Source organism: Mesoplodon mirus, assembly GCF_964341445.2.
Source record: "Mesoplodon mirus genome assembly, chromosome: 19".
In the NCBI taxonomy this organism is placed as follows: Eukaryota; Metazoa; Chordata; class Mammalia; order Artiodactyla; family Ziphiidae; genus Mesoplodon; species Mesoplodon mirus.
The window spans coordinates 47,616,853-47,633,662 of NC_138995.1; the positions used below are offsets into that span (position 1 = coordinate 47,616,853).

The window sequence follows — 16,810 nt, forward strand, 5'->3', positions numbered from 1 at the left end:
GCACGGCCAACAGCCCCATGACAGGGCAGAGGCAGCCAGTACCACCCCCGAACCCCAGCTACAGAGACTGGTCTTGGGGCTGCCAGGGGCAAGGAGCCTGCAGGGCCAAGGGGACAGCAGTCCATGTGCACACAGAGGTCCCTCATGGTGGGTGGAGCCAGGGCAGGCTGAGAGCAGCTTCCCCCGCATCTGGAGGGTCTGAAGATTCTAAATCTGAGCCTGGCTTTCAGGCCATAATAACAAAGGTCAAGGCGGGAGGAGAGAACACAATTTATTAATAGTCTGCTGGCTTAATATGTAACTTTTAAGTACTTGGACAAGCAGTATATGGCCTCCATTTGTATTTCCATCCTGGGTCCACAAATATGAGGAGTGAGCCTAAGGGGACCGTCTGATGGTCGAGGAGGCTCTTGACTTCATCATGGAAGCCTGGGATGCTCTCTGGCCCAAACAGGAGGTACAGGGCCTGCCTCCTGGGGGAACCAGCATGTCCCACCCTGTAAACAAGATGGCCCTGACACGAGGCAGCCAGGTTCCCATGAGTGTTTGCTAGATGAATGCGTTTGCTGGGCACTTTCCATTTTTCAACAAGCTTTTGTGTTGCCCTCGATATCCCAGTGGGTAAGCTCAGGAGACACAGCAGAAGAGGAAATGGGCACTCAGCACTGGTACAGAACATGGCAGAGACTTCAGCACTTGGGCTGGGATAGTGACCTCTCAGGAGGGGACTATTGGTTCAGGAGGTCTGAATGCTTTTAAGGCTCCTACCATGGCATGTCAAAGTCAAATTGCCTCTAAAAGACTCGGGGAAGGGCTCAGAAATCACCAGTAATGTATAACCACACTTACCACGCTCGTACCAGCAACTACTATAATTAAAAAAAAATTTGTAACATTAATATAAGTGCAAAATGGAGTCTCAAGACTGGCTTAATTAGCATTTCTTTTATTACAAGTAAAGATCAACATTTTGCCCCAAGAGCTGTATACTATTTATATGTCCTCTTATGTAAACAATGGCTAAAAGCCTGTGTCCATTTTCCTATGGAGGAACTTAACCTCTTTCTAACAGATGGGAATAAGCCTGTGACACATCCTGACAGACTCTCTGCCCCTCAATCACCCTGAGGAAGGGTGGAGTTACCTCTAAGTTGGCTGATTTCTGACTCTTACAGAAAGTCTGCTGGGCTCTTGGAATGACATGCATTAAATTATGACTTCTAATCCTATGCCACCAGAGATTTGCAACATTGCTTAAATAAACATGTTTAAATGTACATAAGCAATATGTATTCAAAGTAGAAACATCATAAAATGCAGATAGGTAAAAAAGATTTTTTAAAAAAATCACCTGTCATTTCACCATTTGGAGATACAGTTATCTGACTCACTGTTATATTTTGTGGTAAATTCTATCAGACTTTTTTCAACACATAGCTTGGCACAGCATCTGTCTTCTTTCACTGCACAACCTGCTGTAGACATCTTTTAAAATCAGCGTGGAGATGTGAGATCACGCCCACAGCATCACTCTTGCTGGCTGAGCAGTGCTCCATCATCGAGGGCAGGGGTCCCCAACCCCCAGGCCACAGACTGGTACCGGTCTGTGTTAGGAGCCGGGCTGCACAGCAGGAGGTGAGCGATAGGCGAGCGAGTGAAGCTTCATCTGTATTTACAGCCGCTCCCCATCGCTCATATTACCGCCTGAGCTCCGCCTCCTATCAGATCAGTGGTGGCATTAGTTTCTCATAGGAGCGTGAACCCTACTGTGAACTGTGCACACGAGTGATCTAGGTTGTGTGCTCCTTATGAGAATCTATTGCCTGATGATCTGAGGTGGGGCTGAGGCAGTGACGCTAGCGCTGGGGAGTGGCTGTAGATACAGATTATCATTAGCAGAGAGGTTTGACTGCACAGAGACCACAATAAATCAATTGCTTGCAGACTCATCAAAACCCTATCAGTGAGTAGCAAGTGAAAACAAGCTCAGGGCTCCCACTGATTCTGCATTATGGTGAGTTGTATAATTATTTCATTATATATTACAATGTAATAATAATAGAAATAAAGTGCACAATAAATGTAATGCGCTTGCATCATCCTGAAACCATCCCCTGCCCACCCCGGTCCATGGAAAAATTGTCTTCCACGAAACTGGTCCCTGGTGCCAAAAAGGTTGGGGACCGCTGATCTGGGGACCACCAATAACGGACTCAATTCCTTTCCTCAGGACTGGTGCTTCTAGAAACAATGTGGGATGAGTTACCTCTTTGTGCCCTTTAAACTGTGTCATTGGGATGAACTCTATTTAACCTGTCTAGGATTCTTACGTTTCATCTTCAGACAGGGACTACGTTAAGACAACTTTACAGAGAGAATATAAAGATGCACCCGTGTGTGTAATAGAGGCCTTATGACTACTGCTCCCAGTTGAATGGACTGATTCTGTTAGTTTACCTTCTAAAATATCATTTGCCAGTATTTAAAAGTTTGGGTTATTTGCCTTTCAAAAATGTTTTCACTGATGGTTGAAAAATAAAATTTTAGAGAACTTGAAAATTTATGGTTGAAATATAAAAAGATGCAGCTTTTTATGGATCATTAAAAAAAACCTTTAAAATTATGTTTGCATATTAACTTGCAGCATACTTGAAGTAACTGAGGAAACTTACTTACCAAATACATAAGATTGTCACGTTCCTGGGTTATATTCTCTGCCAGGACAACAAGATTTGCCAGGTACTGGTGAGCAGACATTTCGTTCTCCATGGCTTTTTCCACCTGCTTTTTGAAGACATCAATTTTCTTTTGAGATCTCCTAGAGAGGTCCCCCAAATGGTGGAATAAAAAATTCATTAGCCTGCATGGCCAGGGCATAGTGAATATCTGTATTATAAAAATAGCAAGCATGTTATCATTTAAGTGTATTTTGCAGCAACCTAAATCTTCTATTTAGTTTCAAGGTGAGAAGAAGTAACTGAATTTAAAGGAAGCATAACTACTGACTCCAAGCCAAGTCAACAAGAATCACAAAATGCTTAACACACTTAACAGACTAATACATATTATTCTATTAATTTTTTGGCTTGTGTTCTTTAAAAGATATTTTTGAAAAAGGAATCCAGTAATCCCTGGATTCGACTTTTGGGAAACACTTAGTAAAGAACTTCTAGAACTTGCAGAGTCCTAGGGTCAGCATTATGACTATCAACCGTAATTGAACAATCATGTTGGTTAATGTTGGTCATATTTTATATTTTGGTATTTAATAATCTCATTTATCCCTTTCCATTTCATTGCCAATATTAGAAAAAGAAAAGATAAAGAATATGAAATAGAATATTCCATTGTCTTTTTTAACTATTTAAAAAAAAACAGCTTAAGAAAAAAAAACCCACCTATTTATTTTCTGTACTTTTTCGAGTTCAACTTCCAGCGCCTTGTTTTTAGCCGTCAGATTTTTCTTCTCTAATAGCAGGCTCTTTTTCTGCACTTGCAGGTCTGCCAACTTTTCCATCTCAGCATTTTCTTTCTCTTCCTCCTTCTGCAACTGGCTGATGGACAAAAATATCACAAGCCTGTATCCAGTACACCGAGGTTAAACGAAGCAGCCACTGCCAGGCAGGGATAGCACAGCCCCCCGGCCTGGGTGGGCCCTTTGGAGGGCTCTGTGGGAGCATTGTCATCCAGTCCCTGGCAGAGCTGGTGGGGAGCTCCTGGAGGGCAGCAGAGAGGGCGTAGCTGGTACCCACTGCTTTGACGGTAATGATCTAATCCCTTTTTCTGCCCACCATTTTTGCTTATGTCTGTGTGTGTATGTGTATTGTGTGTATATATATATATACACACTTATTTATACTCCCTCCAGAAAGAATTTAAGACAGCTTAATTTTTTACATAGTTATAATTGCCCCTCCTTCAAATCCTAATGCTAAAACAAATTTTATTTCATACTAAAATAATTATGTTTTTCTGATAAAAGAAACAACAACAAGGAGGGCATACAATCAATATATAATTCTGGCAAAATGATGCCTGGCAGAAGAGTTATTCCTTCACTGGTTCTCTTGGTCAATTTTCACGAAATAACTGAGACCGAATAGGTAGGGCCACACACACAGAGGCTGCCCAACATTCTGAGCGATGGGGTCTCCCAGGGTACCACGTGGGGTTTACTACTTCCTGGCTGGCTGGCTGGCTGGCTGGCTAGTGAACAAGCCTCACGCTGCATGTGTTTGGGGTCTGCCTCACTTGCCACACAATTTCAATGACTTCAGCCTAGGTTAGCTCCCTGAACACCCAGTCAGGAATTTTCCAGTCTCCACTGCTTTCTAGTTTACTACTTTTAGTTAGTCAAAGAGCAGAGGACACACCTGGACAAAACCCACAGAGTTGGGGTTTGAATTAAACTCATCTTTTATCTTTTTTCTTTGCTGTATTTTCTTTTGAGTTTAGAATTTTATTTAAAAGTATTTTTGCCACTTACCTGACACCAAAATCAATCAGTTCACCAAATCAGTCAAAAAGTTCACAATGAAAAGAAACCAAAGACGATAGGAAATGCTGGGAAAGTGCTGGTGGGCATGCACAGCCGCCTCAGAGAACAATATGTCAAAATCTAGAAAATGCATTTACACTATGGCCAAACAATGCCACCTCTAGGTATGTATTTAGGGAAACCGATAAACTGTACAAGAAAGTTTACTGGGGCATTGCTTAAAGGAACAAACTTAGAAACACTTGAACTTCCATTAATAGGCTAAGTAAAATGCAGTATTTCATATGATGGAATACCACCATGCAGTTAAAAAGAATAAACTCTCAGACTTCCCTGGTGGCGCAGTGGTTAAGAATCCACCTGCCATTGCAGGGGACATGGGTTCGAGCCCTGGTCCAGGAAGATCCCACATGCAGTGGAGCAACTGAGCCGGCGAGCCACAACTACAGAGCCTGTGTGCCACAACTACTGAAGTCCATGCACCTAGAGCTAGTGCTCTGCAACAAGAGAAGCCACTGCAATGAGAAGCTCGCGCACTGCAGCTAAGAGTAGCCCCTGCTCCCTGCAACTAGAGAAAGCCCGCGTACAGCAATGAGGAACCAACGCAGCCAAAGGAAAAAAAAAAAAGAATAAACTCTATGTATCTATCTCAACATAAAAAGATGTTTGAAAATTGAGTGTAAAAAGTGAAGATACTAAAAGTATGAATTCACTTATGAACACATAAAACACACCAAAAAAATACTATGTCATTCATGGATACATGTAGAAATAAAAAATAGACCGGAAATATAATTCCAAGTTTATGACACTGATTGCTTTTGGAAAGCCAGGGAAAACAATGGGGCTAAGGATGGTGGTTAAAAGGGGCTTCAGCTGTATTTCTAACAATATAGTTCTTAAAACAAACAAAAAAAGGGGGAAACAATTTGCACACACATACACAAAGTTAACACTTAATATTTGGTGGGAGAAATAGTTGATTAAAAAAATTTTTTTTAAATAAAGTGTTTCCTATTCTATCCCTAGAGTCTCACTCCCCAGAAGAAACTTCTACTGACCATTTCTGATTTTAGTTCTTCTGGTGAAAAACCATGACTTAAATTTTAAAATTGTGAAATGTAATATAGAAAACTATACAAACGGTAAATGCATATTTTAACAAACAATTATAGGGAACACCCACATAATTACCACACAGGTCAAGAAACAGAACACTTCTGGTACCCCAGACACTCCCATGTGTTCCCTCCCACCCCCCCAGTCATAGAGTCCCTCCTTAATCATTTCTATAGTGTCATCGCCTATCTATGCATCACTACAGCTTAGTTCAGTTTGCCAGTATTGGAACCAGATATAAAGGGAACCAAGACCCATAATAGGTGCACAAAGGGACTATATGTGCTTTAGTGTCATTATGCCTATAAGACTCACCCGTCTTTTTTTTTTTTTTTTTTTTGCGGTACACGGGCCTCTCACTGTTGTGGCCTCTCCCGTTTCAGAGCACAGGCTCCGGATGCGCAGGCTCAGCAGCCATGGCTCACGGGCCCAGGCGCTCCGCGGCATGTGGGATCTTCCCGGACAGGGGCACGAACCCGTGTCCCCTGCATCGGCAGGTGGACTCTCAACCACTGCACCACCGGGGAAGCCCTCACCTGTCTTTTTGTGTGGCTATAGAATATTTCATTGTATCAGTACACCAAACGCTATACATTCGTTTTCCTGTTGACAGTCACTTGGGCTATATTCTGCACACACACTTGCAGGATTCTCTAGGGCAGTGCGACTCAAAGTGTGGTCCTCAGATGGATCAGATGGGCGGTCTCCAGCTGTCTGTTACTCATCCATAAGATAAGGACAGAAATTGAGAAAATGGCTCCAAAACTTTTATAGTATTTTAACATTGCTGTGACATCTGGGCAGTCTGAGGTGAGTGAATGCATTCTGCTGAACAGCAGCTTGGGTGTTGTCAAGTTTGCAGAGAGAGAAGCATGTGGTAGGAGCTGCATACTTGTCATGCGCAGCAGGAATACATAACAATTTATGATTTTAAGATTAATTTATTAACTGTAACTCAAGAATATATAAAAACCAGAATTCACTTATTTCACTGAAAAATAATTTAACTATTATTTTACTGGACACACTGACCTGGATTTATGATAAAGGGTTAAAGAAGAAGACTGAAAATCCAAAGATTTCTTTCTGCTTCCAGCCAAGACAGAGTTACAGAGACCAGATTTATTCAGCTAGAAAACCAGGCAAAACATAAGAAACAACAGTTTTCAGACTTTGGACAATAAGCAGTACAGGACTGTGATCCCTGAGAGGGAAATAACAAGGTGAGTACTACGACTGCTCCAGCTTACTGCCTGGCTGCAGTACAGGAAGGGAAAACCCAAACCAAACCCAGTGGACTTGCTGAGTTGAGGAGTCAGAGATCAGAGATCAGAGATCAGAGAGGCCAAGGCAGCTAGAAATTGTGGGCAGAGAGGAGGGAGTTCCAGGGAGAGAGGAAGCGCTCTGGAGATCTTTAGGCGGGGTCACCACCAGTCTTTGGCTGACTACTGCTCTGCACATGTATGAGAGGAAACTACCTGAGGCCGAGGAAAGAACCACGAGAAACAAGGAGGCAGAATAATTCCTGACATTCACCAAGAACTGGGAATAGTGCATGAGCCCACCAGCCAGAGTAGAAAGACCTTATAATATAAGGGAGATTGGCGATAAACCTCAGAAGGGTATTACTGCCTTTGTAGTAGGGTTAAACTAGCCCTGACTAAAGGCTGCTTTGGGCCTACCCTAACAAAAGCAAGCTTTGAAAGAATCCAACTACTGTCTAGTAACGTAAGTGTGCACTAGAACAAAATGTAACACTATTCAAAGCAGTGCACTGAATCTAGCATCCAGCAACACAAAATCTACAATAGTCAATATCCAATCCAGCATGGGAATAAGCAATAAAATAGGGTCCATGATCAAGAGGGAAAAAAAAATCAACAGAACGGATCCAGAAGTCAGAGAGATGATGGCATAGAGAATAACAGCATGGTGAGGAGAGAAAGGAAAAATACAAAAAAGACTCAAACAGATCTTCTAGTGATGGAAAAAAACAAATGGAAGAGGTAAACAATACGTTGGATGAGAATAAAAAGATTAGATACTACAGAAGAAAAGGTTAGTGAACTTGAAGACAAGCAATATAAACTACCCATTTGAAGCATAGAGCGAAACAAGAGCAGAAAAAAGAAATGGACGGAGCATCAGAGGCCCATGGGACAGTATCAAGTGGTCCCAGGAGGAGAGATGAGAGAGGGGAAAATAGAAAAGAATACTGAAGAAATAACAGCTAAATTATTTCCAAATCTGATGAAAAATATATATCCACAGCCCAAGAAGCTCAATCAACCTAAAGCTGAATAAACATAAAGAAACCACACCAAGGTACATCCTAAGTAAATGCTAAAAACCAGCAACAAAGGAAAATTATTAGGAGAAGCCGAAGAGAAAAGACATATCACTGTTCAGAGGAACAAAGATAATAACAACTGCAGATTTTCATTAGACACAATGCAAGACAGAAGGCTACAGAGAACACCTTTGAACTGAATGGGAAAAAACTCCAAAACCAAAAACCCATCAACTTGGAATCTTTACCCAGTGAAATTATCAATAAAGTTTAATGATTTTTCCAATAAAAGTACTGTGAATCTTTCTATTCCTTTCTATTTGTGACGCTTTGTAGATAGTTCTTTCCTTCCTCCTTTCTTTCCTTTTTTTTTGGGGGGGGGGTCTTTTTCAAAATCTCATTTTCTACATATTTATTCCTACAAAGAAATACAATCGATTTTTATAAATTGACTTTGTTTCTACCAACATTGCAACAATTCATTATTATTTCTTTTTTTATTGAAGCATAGTTGATTTACAATGTTGTGTTAATTACTGCTGTACAGCAAAGTGACTCAGTTATACGTATATACATTCTTTTTCATATTCTTTTCCATTATGGTTTATCACAGGATTGAATATAGTTCCCTGCGCTATGCAGTAGGACCTTGTTGTTTATCCATTCTATATAAACCAGTTTGCATCTGCTAACCCCAAACTTCCAATACATCCCTCTCCCACCCCCCTCCCCCTTGGCAACCACCAGTCTATTCTCTAGGTCCGTGATTCTGTTTGTGTTTCACAGATAAGATAGGTTCATTTGTGCCGTATTTTAGATTCTACATATAAGTGATATCATATAGTACTTGTCTTTCTGACTTACTTAGTATGATAATTTCTAGTTGCATCCATGTTGCTGCAAATGGCATTATTTTGTTATTATTTTTATGGCTGAGTAGTATGCCACTGTATATATGTACTACATCTTCCTTATCCATTCATCTGTTGATGGACATTTAGGTTGTTTCCATGTCTTGGCTATTGTGAATAGTGCTGCTATGAACTTAGGGGTGCATATATCTTTTTGAATTCTAGTTTTGTCTGGATATATGCCCAGGAGTGGGACTGCTAGATCATATGGTAATTCTATTTCTAATTTTCTGAGGAACCTCCATACTGTTTTCCACAGTGGCTGCACTAACTTACATCCCCACCTACACTGTAGGAAGGTTCTCTTTTCTCGACACCCTCTCCAGCCTTTGTTAGTTGTAGAGTTTTTAATGATGGCCATTCTGACCAGCATGAGGTGGTACCTCACTGTAGTTCTGATTTGCATTTCTTTAATAATTAGAGATGTTGAGCATCTTTTCATGTGGATATTAGCCATTTGTATGTCTTCTTTGGAGAAACGTCTCTTTAGGTCTTCTGCCCATTTTTCAACTGGCTTTTTTTGTTGTTGTTGTTACTGAGTTGTATGAGCTGTTTGTATATTTGGGAAATTAAGCCCGTGATGGTTGCATCGTTCGCAAATATTTTCTCCCATTCTGTAGGTTGTCTTTTCATTTTGTTTATGGTTTCCTTTGCTGAGCTAAAGCTTGTAAGTTTGATTAGGTCCCATTTGTTTACTTTCGTTTTTAGTTCTATTGCCTTGGGAGACTGACCATAGAAAACCTTGGTATGATTTACGTCAGAGAATGTTTTGCCTATGTTCTCTTCTAGGGGTTTTATGGTGTCACGTCTTATGTTTAAGTCCTCAAGCCATTCTGAGTTTATTTTTGTGTATGGTGAGAGGGTGTGTTCTAACTTGACTGATTTACATGTGGCTGTCCAACTTTCCCAACACCACTTGCTGAAGAGACTGTCTTTTCCCCATTGTATATTCTTGCCTCCTTTGTCAAAGATTAATTGACCATAGGCGTGTGGGTTTATTTCTGGGCTCTCTATTCTGTTCCATCGATCCACATTTCTATTTTTGTGCCAAAAACATGCTGTTCTGATTACTGTAGTGCAAAAGTTTATTATTAGTTCTAATGATTTATTTGTAGATCTGTTTTCTACATATGGAATTCTATCATCTATAAATAATGACACTATTATTTCTTTCTTCGCAAACTTTATAACTTTTCTTTTTCTTGCCATGTGCACTAGTTACCATTTAGTAACCAATGTTGTTTATGCTGTTTAGAAATGGTATCAGAGGGCATCTCTGTACTGTTTCCAGTCTCAGTAGGAAAGCTTGCAACATTCCACCACTGAGAGTGACATTTACTGTAGTTTTATTTTTCAGCAGAACCATTAAAGAAGTTCACATCTATTACTAATACTGTTTTTGGAGTTTTTACATCTAGATTCATGAGTGAAAATGAAATGTAATTTTCCTTTCTTATACCATCATTGTTGGGTTTTGGTATCAAGGTTATATTTACCTCATAAAATGAATTAGAGAGCATTAACTCTTTTTCTGTTCTTTAAGAAGTGTTCAGGTGAGACTAGAATTATTTCCTCCTTGAATTTTTTTTTTTTTTTTTTTTGCGGTACGCGGGCCTCTCACTGTTGTGGCCTCTCCCATTGCGGAGCACAGGCTCCGGACGCGCAGGCTCAGCGGCCATGGCTCACGGGCTTAGCCGCTCCGCGGCATGTGGGATCCTCCCGGACCGGGGCACAAACCCGTATCCCCTGCATCGGCAGGCAGACTCTCAACCACTGCACCACCAGGGAAGCCCCTGCTTGAATACTTTTAGAGCTCTTTTGTGAAGGTACCTAGGCCGGTAGTTTTCTTCAAGGGAAGATCTTTGGATTCAATTTCTTTAATGACTAAAGGAATATTCAGGTATTCTTTTTCTTTATAAGTCAGTTTTGACAAGTTATATTTTTCAACGAATGTGACTATTTCATCTAAATTTCCAAATGTATTGGCATGAACTTATTTTTAGGTGCATCTATTTGATGGATTGAGCCTTTTATCTCTATGAATTGATCCTCTTTGTTATGTGGAGTCTTTACCTTAACATTTATCTTGTCAGATGTTAATATAATTTACCACCTTTCTTTTGGTTCGTGTTTGAGTAGTATAACTCTTTCTGTCCTTTTACTTTTGAAATTTCTGTGTCCTTACGTTTGAGATGTATATCTTAACGACAACACAGAGTTGCTGTTGAGAGTTTTGGTAAACTACTCCATGATACTGCTGCCTTGGCATCCATTTTGTGTGGCCAAGAGGCCTGCAGGGGTCTTGAACTGACACTAGCCCCACTCTGCAGCGCAGGCCCTATAACAGCCAGCAGAGTCACAAGTCAATGTAAGTTCCTGATATGACTCCCCCAACGACCCTCCTTCCTCACCTCGCAGGGCCCTCCCCTCATGCGCCCTTTAGGTAAGAACCCCCTCTCCCCCTTGAACCTTACCAAAACCCTGCTCTTTTCTGGTTTGAACTGACCAATTGGCCTTAGCCCAGGAAGCCCAAAGCACTCCACCCACGGACCCTAATAAAGGCATGTGCCCCAGGTCCTGCGGCTTCTCTCTGCCTGCACCTGCCTTGACCTCCCAACGTGGCCCCGTGAGGAGTGCTGTGCACCTCCTCCAGGACCTGTGAGCGATGAGCTTCTCTATTTCACTTTCCCTACTACCGATATATTTGCTTTTAAACCTAACATTTTATTTTGTGTTTTCTGTTTTCCCACTTGTTCTGCCTTTTCTTGACATCATTTGGGTTACTTAAAAAAAAAATCATTCTTTCTTTCCCTATACTAGTTTAGAAGTTAAACACATTCTGTTCCCAGAAATTTCATCATGCATATTTTCAAACTAGAATCAACACCTTTACCCTCTTCTGAGTGATACAGACTTTAGGACACAAGTTCCATTTACCACCCTCACTAATTATATGCTATATTTGTTGTACATTTTAATTCTATGTATGTTTAAGTCCCCAAAGATATTATCATTATTGGTTTATAGAATCAATGTTCATTTATATTTATCCACAAATTTACCGCTGTCTTTTAGTTCCATGTTGCTTCTCAGGTGTCCCACCTTGAGTTACTTTCCTCCTCCAGACTTAGGCCTTCTATATCCTCCTTTAGAATTGCCTTTAATGCAGGTCTGCTGGTGGTGACACTCAGTTTGGGTTGGAAGATACCCTTATGTGACTTCACTTCTGAAAGGGATTTTTTCTGGTAATAAAATTCTAGTTCATCCAGGGTTTGCTTGTATCCAGCACTCTGAAGCTAACATTTAAGGGACCACAGCACCCCTGTGAAGAGCCTGCTGCCGCTGAACTCCTCTGAAGGAAACTGTCCCGGTTGGGCTAGCACAAACCATGTATTGTCATCTTCGGTTGGGGAAGATTCTCAGCTATCCTATCTCTAACCACTCCTTTTGATTTAAATATATCCCTACGCTGATTCTTGTCTCCAATCTAGTGGTACCTCAACCTTTGAACACTCTATGTCATCCTGAACTAGTTTTGCTTCTGACCTATTTCAGTTCACTATTTCACAATTCAGCTGTGTCTAATCTGTAGTTAAGCCCATCCACTGAGTTTGTATTTTTCAGTTCTAAAAATTCTATTTCTTCCTTTTCAAACCCACTATTGTCACGTTTTATAGTTCCCTGAAGACAATTTGGAGCTTTTCTTTCTTTAAGCACACAGCCACCAGTGGTTGTATAGTCTTTGTCTGATAATTTTCTTTAATCTCTCTGTGATTCCTGATGATCTGAGGCTGGACCTCTTGGATGGGTCTTCCATCTGTTATCTTTTCTCTCCATTCCCAACTGTTTGTTTCCTGATGTTCTACGTGAATCCACAAATTTATCTTTCAGCCCTTCAACTGATGTTTTTTGAAAATTCTGGTAATCGTTTTTAATTTTTCTTATTTAGTGATTACACTTCTTTTGCCATGGCATTTTATTCTTTTAAACTCTCCTTGGGAGGTCCCGGATGGCCTAGTGGGTTAGGATTCCGGGCTTTCACTGCCAAGGGCCTGGGTTCAATCCCTGGTTGGGGAGCTGAGATCTTGCAAGCCGCCTGGCGCGGCCAAAAAACTCTCCTCAGTTCTCTGTGTAATCTCAGTTTCCTTTGAAGTGAGTTTCTCTGCTCATCTAGGTCTCCCTCCATTGCAATTTGCCCCCTACACCCAATGCTCCTTGCTGTCGGTCACATCTAGCCGTCTGTTCTTACTTTAGGATGAAGACTGGGTATTTGGTGTGCACTGTAGTATGGGACTGTTCTGTCCTGGTGCCTCCCTGAGCAGACACATCGCTGACTGATGACCAGGACTCCGTCTGTGTAGGTGAGTTATGTGAATAGTTGGCTTCACTTTAGGCTACAGGACCCCCCAAAACCAGGATAAGGAAGGCTTGCCTTTTGCAGATACCACTAGTCACCGCAAACCCTTAGCTCTCCCCAAAAGAGTTTGCTAAATTTCTTTAGTGACGTAGGTTGACACCCGGTTTCTCTCCCATCACCCAAGCCGAGTAAGCTCAAGCTTTCTAGGCAATAGTAAAAGCAAAGAACAATCTAAGCTTCAAGTTGTAACCACCAGTCTAAGTCTAAGCCAACTGGACAGTTCACTAAGAAAATAAGCTTCTGCCGTTTCCTGCATCACAGTTCCTTCCAGGCATGGTTGTCAATAAGTAGAACAAGCAAGACAAAATGGATAAGCCACTCTGGGTTTATTATCTGAACTGCCTTCAACAGGATAGGAGAACAACACATATGCACCATACCTAGAAGCTCACTGAGCACAGGTTCAACCCAACCTTTTTCTACATAAATAAAATCTTTTCTTCATGACCTCACCTTTGCCTGAGGTACAACCCTTTGCTAACTCAGACTCACCCCCATTGTAGGAGCTAGTTCAACAGCCGCTCTGCTGCTAGTTAATAATTCCTCTTTATGTGGCGTTATCTCTGACAGCAGCATGGGAAGGGCTCCCCCTCACTGAGGCAACCAGAGGGCAGGTGCACTGAAGCCCCAGAGGCCCTTCTGCCACCTTTAGCCTAACTCCAAGGTGTCCTTGGCTCCAAGATGTCCTTGGCCCCTGTGTGTAGTAGCCCAGACCAAAACACTCCGGGTTTCCTTCTCCTTATTTTGCCTATTTTTCTACCAGGTCTTGGTACCACCTCTACACACTTCCCTGAATTCACATATTCCGTCTCTGATGGATCCATGCCCCTCTTCCCACGTGACAGATTTCCTCTCCAAGCAAACACTGCCCCTTCCAAGAGCGCCAACAGGCTCAACACTCCCCCACCTCCACCCTCCTCATTCCTCTATTCCTTACCCCACCTGTCAACTCCGGAGCCCAAAGCCTCTCAGCAAAAAGCTGGCACAAAGGCTTTCCCTCCTGTAGCGTAAGAACCTGACAATCGGATTTTCTGACTGTGGTGTAAGTGCTTGACATTAAGCTTTTGATTGCTGAGGCTTCCATTTCAAAGACATTCTTCTCGAATAAACATATTGCCGGCCACACAACTAGACAAAGAGCCAGGCCGTCTTACCCATAAGGTTCCCCTTTTAGAAAGCTCTGGGTGACCTAGGTAACTGACCGCTTCACTTCACCCTTGACCCCAAAAAGGGCAGAATCTCAGGTCTGCGCTGTCCCTCGCTCTACCCTCGACCTTGTTGTGTGGCCCCAGGTGTACCGTGAACCTTCCAGGACCTGTGAGGAATGAAACTTGTTTCTTCAGCGTTTCCTGATGGTGCTGCTGGGGTGCATCTTACAATCAGAATAAGAACTGTAAGGGTCGGCACAGCCAAAACAACACTTGGGCGGGGCTGGGGTGGGAGGGGGTAGCTCGCCACAAGTAGGATGGCCCAGGTGAGGGCTTCAGGCATTTCTATCCGACAGCATCGCTACTGACAGGCTGAGACTAGCAGGAAACACCTCCCAGTCCAGTGCCTTCTGAGCCACTACACTCCTGACCCAGTTTCCACTTAAAAGAGATTTGGTGACGTGTTTGTTTCTTCAATGACCACATCTCCCATTGCTTTCACTCCCACTGGCAATTAGTGGCTTCCTTCAGAAATTTTTTATACCTTTTATACTCACCTCTAGGGGGCTATTAGGATATGTGGTTATGACGCATCCATAAAAAAAAAAATGAGCCACAGGAGTGGGTATTTGAGGAAAATAAAATCATAAAGATGACTATGACTTCAAAACAATTTCCTTCCTCTACTGGAACAGAAAAGTAAAGTACAGATCTGGCCCAGACAGCATGCAATAGTAGAGTCAAAACACTGGGTTCCTGTACTTGTTATCATCAGCATTTACTGATACACCAAGCTAAGCACTTTGTATGCACTAACTCATTTATTCCCCCTGCATCAATCACCTTGAGCTGAAAGCCCCACCATTTAAAAAATTATTTCTTCTCTATTACAAAAGTAATATTCATTCATAACAGAACACTTGGAAAGTAGAGAAAACACAAAGGAAATTTACATTACATTACTCATTATGACAGTTAAGTTTATGCGTCAACTTGGCTAGTCTATGGTGCCCAGTTGTTTGGTCAAACACTCGTTAGATGTTTCTGTGAAGGTATTTTGTAGACGTGACTAACATCTCAGTCAGTTGACTTTAAGGGAGATTATCCTTGATAACATGGGCAGGCCTCATCCCATTAGTTGAAGACCTTATGAGCAAAAACTGAGGTTTCCCAAAGAAGAAAGAATTCTGCCTCAACACTATATCATAGTCTCAGGTTCCAGCCTGAGTCCCCAGCCAGCTGGGCTGCCCTATGGAGCCTGGATTTGCCAGCCCTCACAACTGCATGAGCCGCTCCTTAAAATAAATCTCTCTTGCTCTCTCCAAATATACATACACATATCCTATACATATCCTATTGGCTGTTTCTTTGGAGAACACTGACTGCTGATACACCCATAATTTCACCTGCCAAAGATAATTTCTATTACTATTTTTCCATTCTTCCAATCCTTTCTCTATGTACGTATGGTATATAAGTAATTTTATATACATATATGTAATTAGACAGACACAGACAGACATACACACACAAGAGTGATGAACTCGTCCCAGTCATCTTCATTAACACGAGAAGTCCTGCATCCTGGGAAACCCCTCAGTCCCAGGCAAACTGGGATGGTTGGTCAGCTTAATACACACACACACACACACACACACACACACACACACACTCCTTTTTTCTTTTTAAATAAAATTGCAATCATTCTGTACATACTGTTTTGTAACCTAATCTCTTCACTTACAAATATATGTGGCTATTTTCCAATGTCAAAAATATTCTTCTGTGACATCATGTTTAATGGCTGCACTGTATTTCATTTTATGGTTCTATCCTTTCATTTCACCAGTTCCCCATTACTGCAGATCTAGATTTCCAGTTCTACTACTTTAAATTGTCTTTGGATCGAAAAACAAGAGAGGCTGGAACAGTAGGGGAAAAAATCATATACATACACACAAACTGTAGACCACAGCCCTCAAGGATGGCCTTGTTCTACTTTAATAAAATATTTACCATTCTTAGTCTTGGACACCTGTGCTGGTGTAGCTAAATGACTCAGAAAAAGAGGGAGCACCCTCTCTCTACCTGCCTATAACAATATGCATGGTGACACATAAACGCTTGAAAAGACATTGAGTCCTTACCTTTTTAATTCATTTACAAGTGAAGTGTGAAGTTCTATTGCAACTTTGCTGTCCAACTGTTTTTTTAGTTCCTGGCATTCCGTCCGTAAAGTTTCCAATTGCTCCTTACTTTTAGTTAGCTCCTTTTCTTGGCTCTGTGTCTTAGTCTCCAGAAGTATTAGCTGTTTAGTCAGTTTAGAAACTGAAACACAAAAGAGGTGGATAAAGACTTGGTACAGAAGAGCTAATAAAGCATGATTACTGATTACTAATACTAGTGAGAGCTTATAAAAGATGATCT

At 41.6% G+C, this 16,810-nt stretch overlaps 1 protein-coding gene across 5 annotated transcripts in view; it reads right to left on the reverse strand.

Moving 5' to 3' along the window:
* The window catches only part of CEP89 (centrosomal protein 89), a 76,698-nt gene that overhangs the window by 12,584 nt on the left and 47,304 nt on the right, over positions 1-16,810 (reverse strand). For all 5 annotated transcript variants that reach the window (XM_082605986.1, XM_082605984.1, XM_082605985.1 and 2 more), the window contains 3 exons: positions 16,531-16,711; positions 3,399-3,554; positions 2,677-2,818 (listed from right to left, as the gene is read on the reverse strand). In XM_082605986.1, coding sequence (XP_082462112.1) covers positions 2,677-2,818; positions 3,399-3,554; positions 16,531-16,711 — 479 coding nt within the window. The remainder of the gene's footprint in view (positions 1-2,676; positions 2,819-3,398; positions 3,555-16,530; positions 16,712-16,810) is intronic.